Here is a 12920-nt window from a genome sequence, read left to right on the forward strand (position 1 = left end):
AAGTTTCGTCTTGATGAGCCCAATCCAACTTTGCGTTGTTAATTGTTGTAAATATTTCCAGCATTGACCAGTCTAAGGTTTTGTGTTGAGCCCACAAACTCTTTGGAAAGGAACTTCTCTAGCAATCTCTTAGGAAAGGAAGGAACTTAGATGCCAGACTTTATATCTTCCAAAATAAGCAGCGACTATCTCGCATTCCAGGTAGATTACCTGGTTTGGAAGATTGGCGTGTTATAAGTAAAACTTTGGAGTCACAACAGAAGTTCTCTTACAATTATGCAGCAGGTAGACAATTTTGTTTAGAAAATTGGTGTGTTATAAGTAAAATTTTGGGGTAGCAATAGAAGTTATTTTATTTTATAAATATAATCGCCCTCCACGTTTACCTAGAGCCAGCCATATTAAACAAATGAATAAACAAATGTTTTCTTTTTTTTGCTAAGGAAGCAAATGATATTAAAATGAATAAACTTATTTTGTAAGATCTTTTCAAGATTACTATGTCATTGATGACTATGATAATAATTTTATATGAACCACTTGATGCTAAAACCTTCAAATACATAAGCTGGCATCTCTATATATTAATACGCTCCCACAGCCATCAAAGAGAAGAATTATTAAGAGAGAGAGAGAGAGAGAGAGAGAGAGAGAGAGAGATGACGAGAAAGATGATCACAGTGCTGAGTGTCGACGGAGGCGGTGTAAGAGGTCTAATTCCAGGGACTATTCTTGCCTTCCTCGAAGCCCAGTTGCAGGTGAATTACCTCGGCAAACCTATGTTTTCATTTTTCGAATTACCTCCCGACATAATAAGTTAATTTTGACATGCCTCCCTTGCTTGAAAACAAATGACTTGCCTCCACGTACTAATTCTTTTTTTTTTTTTTTGAAAGGTACTCCACGTACTATTTGGTTAGCCACTACTGCACTATTCTAAGCTCTTTCCTAGGCCTTGGGGTACAAGACTCTCTTTCGTTGACCTTGTCAAAGGTCTAACGATGGAGGTAGCTCAAATTTATTTAAGAGTCGTGATAAAATGACTTGCATGGTGGCATAATCAATCGACTCACTGACGTGAAAAGTTTGGGACCATAGATCTTTTTTTCTCGATATACACGATTGCACTTCCCCATAAAAAAGTGTATCCCAAGGTGAAAAGATCAACGATTTCCAAACTTATCCATGTCAGTGAGTCGATTGAGTATGCCATCTGGCGAGTCATTTTATCAGGACCCTTTATTTAAAGAGTGCAGATTTTGTAACTCAACTTGACAAAATAACTCACCGACGTGACATGTGCAAAGAACTGTAGATATTTTGCCTCGGGATACGTCAATGAGTTTTTGAGTTATTATGTTAGATTGAGTTACAAAATCAACACTCTTTAAACATGTGCAATGATTTTATAATTCAATCTGACAGGATAACTTAAAAACTCATCCATGTGACATTTGCAAATAATCGTAGATTTTTTTCTCGAAATACACAACTACACATCTCCATAACATTTGTAGTTGTGTATCCAGAGGCAAAAAATCTACAATTCTTTGCACTTGCCACATCGTTGAGTTTTTTAGTTAGAGTCGTGATAATCTGACTTCGGCACCTGGCATACTCAATTGATTTACCTGACATGATAGACTCCAAAACCGTGGACTATTCTCCTTGGAATAAAAAATTGCACTTTTTTATGGGGAACCGTAGCTCTGTATCTCGAGGAGAGCTCATCTACGATTCTCGAACCTGTCACTTCAGGTAAGTCAATTGAGTTGTCATATGCCTAAGTTAGATTGTCAGCACTCTTTGAGTTATACTGTCAGGTTGAGTTAGAAAATCAATACAATTGTTTAAAACATGGGAGATGTATCAAATACACATCATTTTCATGTGACGAGGTTAGTCAAACTATAAAAAAATGAAAGAAATAAAAAAAGAAAAACGAAAAATTATATTAATCATCCATCTATCATCATCATCTACACCGTCTTATTAAATAAATAAGATATTAATATTGGTTCTACTGCTCATGATTGGTAGATTTGACAAAGGAGTAGTAAAGAAATATTGAATCCTGGCCGTATAAACATAAAATCCAACAATTATGAAAACAGATGCTTTCAGAGATACATCATGTATTTCTAAGATCAATCTTCACTTGTACTATTTCGTGATTCTAAATCGTTTATATTTTGTTGCTTATCCTAGTTGATTGAACACATGAAACGTACATTTTCATAAGTTGGAAAATTCTTTACTAACCCCCTTTCTTGGACTATGATTTATAGTAATTTGAAATCTGTGTTTTAGAAATTGGACTGATGATTAAACCTTTAAATTTTTGTAAGAAACTCGATTGGCTTTCAGTAAAACTGTTTTCTACAAAAATACTTTTTTTGTTCTTTAATTAATGGTCGAATGTAGAATTAAGTGAAATAAAATACAACGGTAGGTCCCACCTTTGTTACAGTTATTGAGGATAAACGTTTCATAGACCTTTATGTTGGATTCATATTAACTATTCTTTTGACTTTCCTAATCATCCAACACCCTCAACTCTAGAGATATTTACAAAAACATGATCACCTTTGCAGAATGTACGATTCCGACTCACTGTTAATTTAATTATCAAAACGTGAATGATAACGATATTAGAGGTTTTAAAGTGACGATTTTGTAGGTTTAAAGTGACAATCCATAAGTATCAAGTGGCTATTGTGCAGGTTTTGCTACTTTTAGCGAGATCGTCACTATACAAATCAATGAGATTGTCAATTCGAGGGGAAAAGCCAACAAGTTTGTCACTTTAAACCTACAATCTCATCACTTAGAAAACTTGAAATTTCTCCCGTTCACATTTTGGTAATTAAAATGAACAATGAACTATTATTCAGAAATTTACCCTCAATTTTATTATATATTTTTTTTACCCTCTTTTCAATGTTTCTCTAGATTTACTATCTTTCCTTTTTTACCCCTCTAACTAACTTTATTGTTTGTCCTCATATTTCCCTTCTTAATATTACCTCTTTAATTTTATTATTTTTTCTCTTTTACCCCCTTTAATCTCAATTAATTTTTTTTTATTATATATTAATGCTTGTTTATTTATTTATTTATTTTTTATCCCCTTAGTCCAAAAGTGGATGCTTGTGTCGTAGGCACAAGCAAATTCTAGTCGATTTTTATGATCCAATACGATGGAATTTTGACATGCTTTTTTTTTGTCTATAATTCTATCTTAGAAGATCTTTAAGAATATTCCCAGATCAATATGTGAATATGGTTTTCATTAACGGTTGGGATTGGTAGACTCACAAAAGTGAACTTATATATTAACACAAATTCTCGACCATGTATATAAGAGATCCGATGATTAGGATTTATCTTAGAGATCCATAATGTACTCGTGGGATACATCTTTTATTCCAATCGTTGGATCTCACATATACACAGTCAGAATTGTGTGTGAACATATGTGTTCACTTTTCATGAGTCTACCAATCCCAATCCTTTCATTAATCTTTAGTAAAACTAGTTGGTCTAATTAGTTGTAGAAATCATGAAATAGGTTTTACTAATTTAAAAATAATAATAATAAATAAAAAGAAGAGAAAATAAAATTCAAACCAGAACTTTGAACTTGATCGAGGCTTGTGTTTAATACAATATTCTTAAAATAGATTTGTTCCCACTACTAGTGTCTAAGTTTTGTGAACAACGGTCTCCTAGGATACAACGATTACAATTGTACAGAGGTAGACATTTGTATTTATGTTCTCTAAAAGAATGCACATGAAAATCCAGAATGCAAGAGAATCAAATTAAAAAAAAAAAAAAATTTAACGTCAAAATGACCTATTTAAAGGATAAGAAGAGACGTGGGGTCTTTTGGAGCCAAATGGTCGGAATTTGCACCTCCTTAAGGTTTTCGGATAATGAGGTCAAAATCGTTCTTTGAGCCCATGGTTGTCATGTGCGCATGGTTTTACCTATGCCTCTACCTTATCCACTTAAAAGATAAGGTAGGTTCTATATAAGAATTAGATTTCCTTCTTTTACTTTTTCGATGTGTGACTAAACAAAATTTACCACATTACATACAAATTTTTATTTATACACAAATAAGGATACTTTGGAGATGATTTTTCATTCACTCACCAACAATATTTTAAAGCCAAATATGCAACATTATTCTCCTCAGCGAGGAGAATAGATTTTCACGTGGTCCTCCTTACAAGGTGAGCGAAAATTTAGGCTCAAAAAGAGGCCCCAATGAATATGTTAAAAGTCTGAGTTTACATCAGATTTTCCAACACTAGTTTGGTTAAATTTTGGTCTGATCAGCGGTTAGGTTTTAAACAATGCTTGAAATTGGGTGACAACTTAGATTTGTATCATCTCTTACTTTGATTTAAAAGATTATGAAGCAAAAAAGAAGGGGTAATGTTTCATGAAAATTGTCCTATTTCGCAAATAATACAAAATTAACTACTTTTTTTTAAAATATATTTAATGAAGATGGCTATATCCAATTTCATAATTATTCTTTTTAACCAAAACAGTTATAAATTATAGGGTCACATTTGCCTTTTTCTAATTTACCCTTCCTATTCATCTACATTTGATTGGCTCAGGTGAATTGATCAAATTCTCAGCAAAACAGCTCTACAATATATAACCGATTTAGCAAAAGTAAATATTATAAAAATTAGGTAAATATTAAATAACTATGCATGACTGATTGAGTAATTTTGGATTGACAAAACTATAGGAAATGACTTACCAAAAATAGTAATCAACAGACCAGATGAACATGAACATCAAATTATAGATGTTATGAAGCATAATTATAAAAAATAAAAAATAAATATTGACTTGACTGGAAGGAATTTCGAGGTCACTTGACCCCAAACTCAAGGGACCCAATTCACCGAGTCAATTGAGAAAATATCAACTCAACAAATCAACTCGTCTGAATCAGCTTGAAAATTCACCCAGTCAGTTCAGAAAGTGCGTAGAATTATTAGGTTGCATTCTCATATTTTTTAGGAGAACAAAAAACGTTATTCATTTGAAATTATTCAAAAAAATTAAAAGATTTACAAAATTGATTTAATTTATTTGATTCATCTGAGTCTTCTTGACTCATAGTCGGGTAGGGCTTTCAAGTTTTGAAACTCAACTTTGATTTTGAATGCTCATCAAGTCAAGTAAACTTGATGAGTACAACTAAAATAAAAATTATAAATTTAGAGAGATACTATCGCCACACCAACTGCGTGCAATTCTTTGGTGATATACATAGAAATAGGTGTGGCATTAACAAAAGTTGGTGTGGCAATAGTAGTTCTTTAAATTTATTGACTAATTAAAAAAATTCTACATTTCAAAAACTACTAATTAAACTTTTTTCTCCAAATATCATTAAATAAACATTCATATAAACTCGGCCAGGTTCCTGACCTGACTCAGTGCATTCCAAGTTGATGTAGCTGATTTTACAAATCGACTCAACAATTTGATTGAGTCAACTAAAAATTGAATTGAGTAGGGTTTTGAAGCTTTGGAAAGTTAAAAAAAAAAAAAAAAAAAACTGATTTTGAGAATTTTGTGTGGTTTGGTAGGAACTAGATGGAGAGGATGTGAGACTGGTGGACTACTTCGATGTTATTGCTGGAACCAGCACAGGAGGCTTAATAGCCACCATGCTTACAGCTCCAGACAAGAATAATCGGCCACTCTATGCTGCTAAAGACATCGTTCCCTTCTACATAGAACACTCTCCCAAGATATTCCCTCAGAAACACAAGTAAGTTAATGTATCGCTTGGGTTTGCATTTTAAAAGTGTTTTTTCGATTTCAAATTATCGTTTGTCAAATATATCATATAAGTGAGAATGACTCTCCATGCGAAATAAGCCGCTTAGATGGACCTACTTCCCGCTCTCAATGGTTTTTAGGAATCTATTGGAAATATGAAGTTTATGATTTTGGAACATTAATGACCTTGCTTATTTAATGATGGAAATGATTCATGAAAAATGACTTGTGGAGAAACATAGGATCCTGGCCGTTAGAACACAAAATCCAACAGTTGAATTACATAGTAGGGATATATATTATTGAGATATGTATAGATCACAGTGGTCGGATTTTGTTTTTAATGGTTGGGATCATACATTTTTGCTCTAAGTCATTTTTCACGAATCAATGTCTCCCAAACCTAGCTAATTCACCTTCACAATGCTAAATTGCAAATTACTAATATGTCAAAATATATATATACATAATAATTTCTCAAAATAGACTTCCCCCGAAATATAATTTTCAACCACGCTTTCACTGCTTCTGCTTCTACTTCTAAGAATTTTAAAAGTAAAAAAATTTAAAGCCACAACAAACCATTGATTTAAAACTTCCGAAATGGATTTTGAGGTGAATTGTCTCAAAATTCAATTGACTCAACCCCTTGAATCAACTCGAGAAAATATTTGAGTTAACTCACCAACTCTTAATACATGAATTCAAACTAGAAACTTTACCAAGTTTTGGAAGTACACTTAGGGTATGTTTGATTGCATGGAAAGTCACTTTCCATGGAATTTGAAATCCATGGAAAATTAGTTGTGGAAAATAGGTAGGATTGGAAAATCAAATTCCATTGTTTGATTTCACTTGGATAAAATCATGAAAAAAATATGAGAAAAAAGAAGAAGAGGAGAATGAGGAAGAAGATGAGAGGAGGGGGAGAGGAAGAAGAAGATGACGAGGAAGAGGGAGGGGGAAGGATGTGGAGACGGTGGCGGCGGCGATGGCGACGGTGGCGGCGGCGGCGACGGTGACGGTGACGGTGGAGGCAGCGACGATGGCGGGGATGGAGGTAAGTGAGGAAGATGGGGGGAGAACGTGGTGGTGGTGGTGGCGGAGGAGGTGAGGGATGGATAAGAAGGAGAAGAAGAAAAGAGAGAGAGAAGGTGGTCGGAGACGGAGCCAACGGGGACGGCGATGGTGACGACAGCGATGACGACGACGGCGAGGTTAGTGTAATGGTGGTGGTGGTGGTGGTGGTAGTGGTGGTGGTAGGAAAGAATTGAGGATGGAAAATATGGGTGGATTTCATTTTCCCACCCATAGTGAAATCCATGATTTAGTGGACTTTTTGAATGGGGTGGAAAATGAATTTCCATTTCCATGTGCAATCAAACACTTGAAAAATGTCATTTTCCATGGAAATTGATTTTCCACCCTATTTTTCATGTGCAATCAAACATACCCTTAATGTTTTGAGAAATGTACCAAAACGGAGCACCAATTTGCATTAATTCCCAAGCGAAGCACTATTAAACTTATTTTTACCAAAATAGTAAAAAAAATTATGAATAGTAAATTAGTAATTTTTATACCAAAAATACTCTTTGAGATGAGAACCAAATTTATTTTTATACACTATCAAAAGGATCCCATTAACATAATATTTAAAAATAAATAAAAAATACTCAACGTCAACAAAATCCTCTTGATATGAGAGATCAGAATTTATTTTATACATTTTCAAAAAAATCCTATTGTCAAAACACTTTTCTGTTAAAAAAAATTTACTTAGTGTCAACAAGATTCTCTTGACATGAGATTAGAAATTATTTTTGTACAATGTCAAAAGGTTCCCATTTATAAAGTACACTTTAAAAAAATTTACCCAATGCCAATAAGATCCTCTCGACATGAGATCAAAAGTTGTTTTATATAGTGCCAAAAAAATCTCATTGGCAAAAATCATGTAAATATAAAAAATAAAAAAATAAAAATTGTATGTTTTTTAAGTTGTCATTTTTGAAATTAAAATCAATAGTGCTCCATTCTGAGAATTCTTTAAATTTCAGAGCATGTTTTGGTAAATTTGCCAAATTTTTTGTATTTTAATTATTAAAAATTATTTTTAAATTAAATATATATTTTTTCAGACACATCCAATTCAAATCTGTGAATCATGGACTTGACTTGAATCGATTGACATTACAGCCATGTCCGGTTTTATAACACTACTCAATAAAGTAGATGTATAATTTCCTTGGTTGAGGGTTGCAGGAGGGGCTTATCAGGTATGGTGTCCACAATAATACATATATTTAATGGACCTAAGTACAATGGAAAATATTTACGCTCGCTGCTGCCAAGTCTCCTTGGGGAAATGAAGCTTCATCAAACCATAGTGCCAGTGGTTATGCCAGTTTTCGACATCAAGCGCCTTCAGCCATTTATCTTATCAACCTTTGAGGTTTTTTCCCAACCATTTTATTTGATTCTCTCTTAGAATTTTAGTTTATTCTTTTTTAAGATTTGATCAAAAGTTACTGTTACAAATAGTATTAGAGTTGAAGCCGCCGGGGCTTTTAGTCATCGCTTTTTTTATGATAAAATAAGAGAGTTACTGTTGCAAAAACAACTCTTACTAATGCCACACCAATTATGTGCGTTCTCAGTTGATTAACCTAAGAATTGGGTGGCACTAGTAAAAGTTGGTGTGGCAATAGCAGTTCTCTAAAATAAGATTGGTAGAATTAATTAGAATTTATATATTATTGTAGAAAAATAGTAATAAATAATATTTTAGAATTTTAAAATAATAACCAATGTGGACGAGTCTAGGGAATAAAAAATCATTTTCGACCCATTTAAATTTTTTTATTTATTTTTTAATTCAGATCTACTCCAAAAATCCAAACTAACCCAAATTCAATTTTCGGACAACTTTGGATTTTGAGTCAAGTCTGACCCATTGTATGCCCTAAATGTAAATGTAATTTTTTGTTTCACGTAAAGCAGGCAAAAAGGGACGTATCAAAGAACCCTCTCCTTTCTGACGTATGTCTCGGTACATCAGCAGCCCCTACATTTTTTCCAGCTCATTACTTTCAAACCAAAGATGATCATGGAGAAGTCAAACCTTTCAACGTAATCGACGGTGGAGTTGCTGCCAACAACCCTGTAAGTTATTAACCCTATTTTAACTGTAAGTAAGATATCAAACCTTTCAACGTAATCGACGGTGGAGTTGCTGCCAACAACCCTGTAAGTTATTAATCCTATTTTAACTGTAAGTAAGATATAACTCTTAGGGACTCTTTCATTCGGATTGTAAAATCTATATATATATATATATATCTGATTGTCGACTATCTGAATTAGCATATAATTTGGCTATGTTGATTCTAAAAGCTAATTTTACAATTTAAAATCCGAATCTTGTTTGACTACACTTTCTGAAAATTATTTTCAAGAAATTTCTTGAAATTGGAGATGAAAGAAAATTATTACCTACAGAATGAAGACATAGTATTTTGGAGAGAGAAAAAGACCCATTGATTTTTTTGACAAGTGGTTGAAGATAAGGTTATTTAAATAATTTTATATTAATTTTCCCACGATCAGGCATGTCTAAAATAACTAAAGAATTATGTTGACTTTGTAATTTTACATCATCATTATCATGGTTGAAGTTTCAAGATGAAAGAGTCTTTTATAAACTAAAATATTAGAGGGAAGGAGAGAGAGACAATCTCTCTAGCTAGAATGACAACAAATAGAAAAAGTTAAGAATAATCACCTAAACATCCCACGTTTTCTTAAACTACTCATTCTTATCTAAACATCCCACGTTTTCTTAAACTACTCATTCTTATCTGGAGCATTGATATGTTGTATCACAATTCTTATTTAGTAATTAACATCAATTTCTTTTAACATTATCATCATTATTATTATTATTTAATTATTATTAAATGATTGAAATCATTGAATTAAGCTTGATTGTTTAATTAGATATTATTTACATTCACAAATGACTTGCATTGTAATAATCAGGGCCTAAGTGTAAATTGTCACAAATGAATTGTCAGCTAGAAATAGGAGAAATGAACTAATTCTCGTCTCCGGTTATGAAAACTAATGTGGATAATCCAAACAAAGAATCTAAAATCAAATTTTTTGAGCAAAAATATGATTATAAATGCCCCCAAGAAATCTGATCTTGATATAATTTTTATATTAATATTTCGTGTTTTACAAATGTACGTGTAGACATTAGCGGCAATGAGCCTGATTACGAAGGAGATTATATTACAAAATGAAGATTTCTTTCCCATAAAACCAATGGAGTATGGGAAATTCCTGGTAATCTCTCTTGGGACAGGATCAGCCAAGCAGGAATCGAAGTACGACGCAAAAGCAGCGTCCAAATGGGGATTGTTAAGTTGGTTGTACAACGGAGCTAGCTTGCCTCTCATTGATTCTTTCACCCAAGCAAGTGCTGATATGGTTGACATCCACGCTACTGTTCTCTTCCAAGCTCTTCAAAGTCAGAACAACTATCTTCGAATTGAGGTTCACTACTAATCCCATCCCAATTAACTCAATCACTTTCACCTCTACAACTACTACTACCATCCATCATAGTAACCAAGTTTCGGCAAAGGTTTCGAAAAAAAAAAATTGAGAAAATTTCTTGAAAATAAAAGAGCAAACACTTGGAGCACAGAAGACACAATTTTCACAGGCATCATAGCATTACAAATCTATAATTGTTTGAGATTATTACAGATTAATAATAATAATAATAATAGAATGAAAACAATAATTTCAGGTGAACAATTTAGTGGGAAATACAACATCAGTGGATATGTCGACTACAGAGAACATGCAAAATCTAGTTGAGATAGGGAATGATCTTCTTAAGAGGCCAATTTGCAGAGTGAACCTGCTGACTGGATTATACGAGGAGCTGGAAGGAGAGGGTACCAATGCAGATGCCTTGATTGCTTTTGCTAAGCTTCTCTCTGATGAACGCAAATCCAGACAAGCCACCACCTCCACCACCAACACAACAGCCAACTGTTCTTGAGTCCAACCGTCCACTTCAACATCCTTGTTCATGCATAATTTTCTTTTTATTATTATCGTATGTTTTGTATGATGTGTAATAAGAGGTGAAACTTCATGTGAAACTTAATTTATTTTTCACTAGAAGACTTTCCAAAGAATTTGCTTCCTAATTAAATTGTAATAGAGTATGAGACGTGATGAATTGTTATAAGATGTAGTTTGGTACACCAAATTATCTTTATATTAAGATTATGATAGAAAGAGAAGCTAGAGTATTTTAGAGAGAGAAAGTGTGAGAAGGTTGCTTGGGGTGGCTCATCTCTTTCAACCGAGAGGAAAGAGCCTCATAGTCCTTGGGAGATTGCCCCCTTAACTCTGTGGGAAAATGTTAAAGGAGGCTATTGCCATTGTAGACACCTCGTTTTCGCCCAGGCTTAGCCCGAGATCAACAAAAACATTTAAAGAATGGGCTCGACCCAAGGTGTATTTCAAAGAGGCTTTATAGCCTAGTTTTCGAGAAGTTGCAAGGGCCAAAGACCATTTTAAGAGGAAATTTTAAGCTTTGCCAAACCTTACCTTCGGCTAGGTCATTTTTATTCTTGGAATGACCTCACCCACGCTAGAAGCTTTTTTTGATATGGCTGAGCATAAGATTTGGCCAGGCCATTTTTTTAGCTTGGCTGAACCTTAGGTTCTGCTAGGGTTAAAATTTGGCTTGGCTGAACCTTTGGTTCGGCTAGGGTTGAATTTTAGTTAAATTTTGCTTGGACAAACCTTAGGTTTAGCCAATTTTGTTGGGTAGTAACAACTCATGTGTGCTCAAATTTTCGAAGGGAAATGACTCTCTAATCCTTCTCTAATAGCTTTTCCCTCTAGAAATCCCTTACTTTTACCATATTATCCTTGCATTAATTCTCTAATAATCTCACCATCTTGGTCTTCAAGTAATTAACCAATTCTTCTAACAATGACTCCTAGTCAAGATAAGCTCCCACAAGAGTGTTATTACTTCCTAACTTCACCATGTTCAACTTAAAAGGGAGTAATTTACTCTTGTACCCATTGATACTATCCTCAATTCAACTAGATTTCCTATGAATCAATGTAATTTGGCTATCTTCCAAGGATTATGAAAATCGTGTCCAACCAAAGAATTCTCTAGAACTTATGCACAAGGTCTAGAATATCTCTAGGTTGTTAGAGTTAGTTAAGCTAAATGTCTAGAAAATTCAAAAATCAACCACGTACACTATGTGAAAATACCTGAAATTCGACGGTCCAAAACCGTTGAATTGGTCCATCGAATTGGGTCTTGTCGAAACAAAATTTGGCGGCTAAAAACCATAGAATTTTATAAATTTGACGGCTTAAGGCCATCGAATAACATATTTTTGACGGCTATAGGCCGTCAAATAACATATTTCTAACGGCTATAGGTCGTCGAATAACATATTTTCGACGATTATAGGCTGTCGAATCATGGATTCTTACCAATCAATTACAGAGTGCTTCTTCAATGGACCATGGGCTTGAAATTAGAATCAATTGGTGAAAACTGAAAATCCAATACTAAAGTTAATATTGAAACCTTATAAATCTAATTCTGTCCTGAATTGAATTCTTTGAAGATAACCATGGGGAATCCTCTAATAGAAACGACAGCATACATACATACATATGGAGAGAGAGAGAGAGAGAGAGAGAGAGAGAGAGAGAGAATTATTATTAAATGAAAAAGAAAATTTATGTTAAGCTCAAATCTCTGCCATAGTTCACAAATAATTAAATTCATGGATACTATTTTCTTAATTAAGATAAGAATTTTGAAATGGGAACTCTACCAAAATAAATGCCTACATTGTTTTATTTTTTATTTTTAAAAAGGGGGGAAAAACTTCCCAACAGGCAACCTCCACTACTAGCCTCCTAGTTATATTGCTGCAATTGGTCGATCCAAGAGTTTTCTCTGAGACATCGATCGAACAACTCACTTTACAAATACAAGCCTACAAAATTGAAAATAAATATATCTGTAGTGT

The 12920-nt window shown here is 33.6% G+C and overlaps 1 protein-coding gene across 1 annotated transcript; it reads left to right on the top strand.

The window, feature by feature from the left end:
* The first annotated feature begins 659 nt into the window (after window positions 1–659).
* On the top strand, window positions 660–11152 carry LOC147404702 (patatin-like protein 2). Its single transcript, XM_086437890.1, has 6 exons — window positions 660–758; window positions 5628–5812; window positions 8089–8278; window positions 8827–8988; window positions 10081–10383; window positions 10643–11152. Exons 1-6 carry the CDS (start codon window positions 660–662, stop codon window positions 10898–10900), a joined length of 1197 nt encoding a protein of 398 aa, XP_086294016.1. The 3' UTR covers window positions 10901–11152.
* Window positions 11153–12920: the final 1768 nt, after the last annotated feature.

This window comes from Akebia trifoliata, chromosome 4, assembly GCF_017979445.1.
Source record: "Akebia trifoliata isolate Shusen 1 chromosome 4, ASM1797944v1, whole genome shotgun sequence".
NCBI lineage: Eukaryota > Viridiplantae > Streptophyta > Magnoliopsida > Ranunculales > Lardizabalaceae > Akebia > Akebia trifoliata.

Coding starts and splice junctions, on each gene's coding strand:
- LOC147404702 (XM_086437890.1), top strand. CDS start 660: ATGACGAGAAAGATGATCACAGTGCTGAGTGTCGACGGAGGCGGTGTA. Junction 8,989..10,080: donor GAGTTGCTGCCAACAACCCT/GTAAGTTATTAA, acceptor ATGTACGTGTAG/ACATTAGCGGCAATGAGCCT. Junction 10,384..10,642: donor ACAACTATCTTCGAATTGAG/GTTCACTACTAA, acceptor CAATAATTTCAG/GTGAACAATTTAGTGGGAAA.